We start from the raw sequence: 2500 nt of genomic DNA, 5'->3' as shown, positions 1-2500 counted from the left end.
TCAACACACACCGACATAAACATCAACACACACCGACATAAACATCAACACACACCGACATAAACATCAACACACACCGACATAAACATCAACACACACCGACATAAACATCAACACACACCGACATAAACATCAACACACACCGACATAAACATCAACACACACCGACATAAACATCAACACACACCGACATTAACATCAACACACACCGACATAAACATCAACACACACCGACATAAACATCAACACACACCGACATAAACATCAACACACACCGACATAAACATCAACACACACCGACATAAACATCAACACACACCGACATAAACATCAACACACACCGACATAAACATCAACACACACCGACATTAACATCAACACACACCGACATAAACATCAACACACACCGACATAAACATCAACACACACCGACATAAACATCAACACACACCGACATAAACATCAACACACACCGACATAAACATCAACACACACCGACATAAACATCAACACACACCGACATAAACATCAACACACACCGACATAAACATCAACACACACCAACATAAACATCAACACACACCAACATAAACATCAACACACAACATAAACATCAACACACACCAACATAAACATCAACACACACCAACATAAACATCAACACACACCAACATAAACATCAACACACAACAACATAAACATCAACACACAACATAAACATCAACACACACCAACATAAACATCAACACACACCAACATAAACATCAACACACCAACATAAACATCAACACACACCAACATAAACAACACACACCAACATAAACAACACACCAACATAAACATCAACACACACCAACATAAACATCAACACACAACATAAACATCAACACACACCAACATAAACATCAACACACAACAACATAAACATCAACACACAACATAAACATCAACACACACCAACATAAACATCAACACACACCAACATAAACATCAACACACACCAACATAAACAACACACAACAACATAAACATCAATACACAACAACATAAACATCAACACACACCAACATAAACATCAACACACAACATAAACATCAACACACAACAACATAAACATCAACACACACCAACATAAACATCAACACACACCAACATAAACAACACACAACAACATAAACATCAATACACAACAACATAAACATCAACACACACCAACATAAACATCAACACACAACATAAACATCAACACACAACAACATAAACATCAACACACGTGAACACTCACCAGTGCATGTATCCAGCAAGAGCAGCTGTGAAGACAGTGACAGTTGTTCAGTGGTTTGTGTCAGTAAGAAGAGTGTGTAGTAAGAAGTGTGTGTAGTAAGAAGTGTGTGTAGTAAGAAGAGTGTGTAGTAAGAAGAGTGTGTAGTAAGAAGTGTGTGTAGTAAGAAGAGTGTGTAGTAAGAAGAGTGTGTAGTAAGAAGAGTGTGTAGTAAGAAGAGTGTGTAGTAAGAAGTGTGTGTAGTAAGAAGAGTGTGTAGTAAGAAGAGTGTGTAGTAAGAAGAGTGTGTAGTAAGAAGAGTGTGTAGTAAGAAGAGTGTGTAGTAAGAAGTGTGTGTCAGTAAGAAGTGTGTGTAGTAAGAAGAGTGTGTAGTAAGAAGAGTGTGTAGTAAGAAGTGTGTGTCAGTAAGAAGAGTGTGTAGTAAGAAGTGTGTGTCAGTAAGAAGAGTGTGTAGTAAGAGTGTGTAGTAAGAAGAGTGTGTAGTAAGAGTGTGTAGTAAGAAGAGTGTGTAGTAAGAAGAGTGTGTAGTAAGAAGAGTGTGTAGTAAGAAGAGTGTGTAGTAAGAAGTGTGTGTCAGTAAGAAGAGTGTGTAGTAAGAAGAGTGTGTAGTAAGAAGAGTGTGTAGTAAGAAGTGTGTGTCAGTAAGAAGAGTGTGTAGTAAGAAGAGTGTGTCAGTAAGAAGAGTGTGTAGTAAGAAGAGTGTGTAGTAAGAAGTGTGTGTAGTAAGAAGAGTGTGTAGTAAGAAGAGTGTGTAGTAAGAAGAGTGTGTAGTAAGAAGTGTGTGTAGTAAGAAGAGTGTGTAGTAAGAAGAGTGTGTAGTAAGAAGAGTGTGTAGTAAGAGTGTGTAGTAAGAAGAGTGTGTAGTAAGAGTGTGTAGTAAGAAGAGTGTGTAGTAAGAAGAGTGTGTAGTAAGAAGAGTGTGTAGTAAGAGTGTGTAGTAAGAAGAGTGTGTAGTAAGAAGAGTGTGTAGTAAGAAGGGTGTGTAGTAAGAAGTGTGTGTCAGTAAGAAGAGTGTGTAGTAAGAGTGTGTAGTAAGAAGAGTGTGTAGTAAGAAGTGTGTGTCAGTAAGAAGAGTGTGTAGTAAGAAGAGTGTGTAGTAAGAAGAGTGTGTAGTAAGAAGAGTGTGTAGTAAGAGTGTGTAGTAAGAAGAGTGTGTAGTAAGAAGAGTGTGTAGTAAGAAGAGTGTGTAGTAAGAAGAGTGTGCAGTAAGAAGTGTGT

At 38.0% G+C, this 2500-nt stretch overlaps 1 protein-coding gene across 1 annotated transcript in view; it reads right to left on the bottom strand.

The window, feature by feature from the left end:
• Positions 1-2500, bottom strand: part of dpy19l1l (dpy-19-like 1, like (H. sapiens)) — a 32177-nt gene that overhangs the window by 27557 nt on the left and 2120 nt on the right. The window contains exon 2 of the mRNA XM_087812890.1: positions 1286-1310. Coding sequence (XP_087669016.1) covers positions 1286-1310 — 25 coding nt within the window. The remainder of the gene's footprint in view (positions 1-1285; positions 1311-2500) is intronic.

Source organism: Callionymus lyra, chromosome 17 (assembly GCF_982586985.1).
Source record: "Callionymus lyra chromosome 17, fCalLyr1.hap1.1, whole genome shotgun sequence".
NCBI lineage: Eukaryota > Metazoa > Chordata > Actinopteri > Syngnathiformes > Callionymidae > Callionymus > Callionymus lyra.
This window is presented reverse-complemented; position numbering and strand designations above follow the sequence as displayed.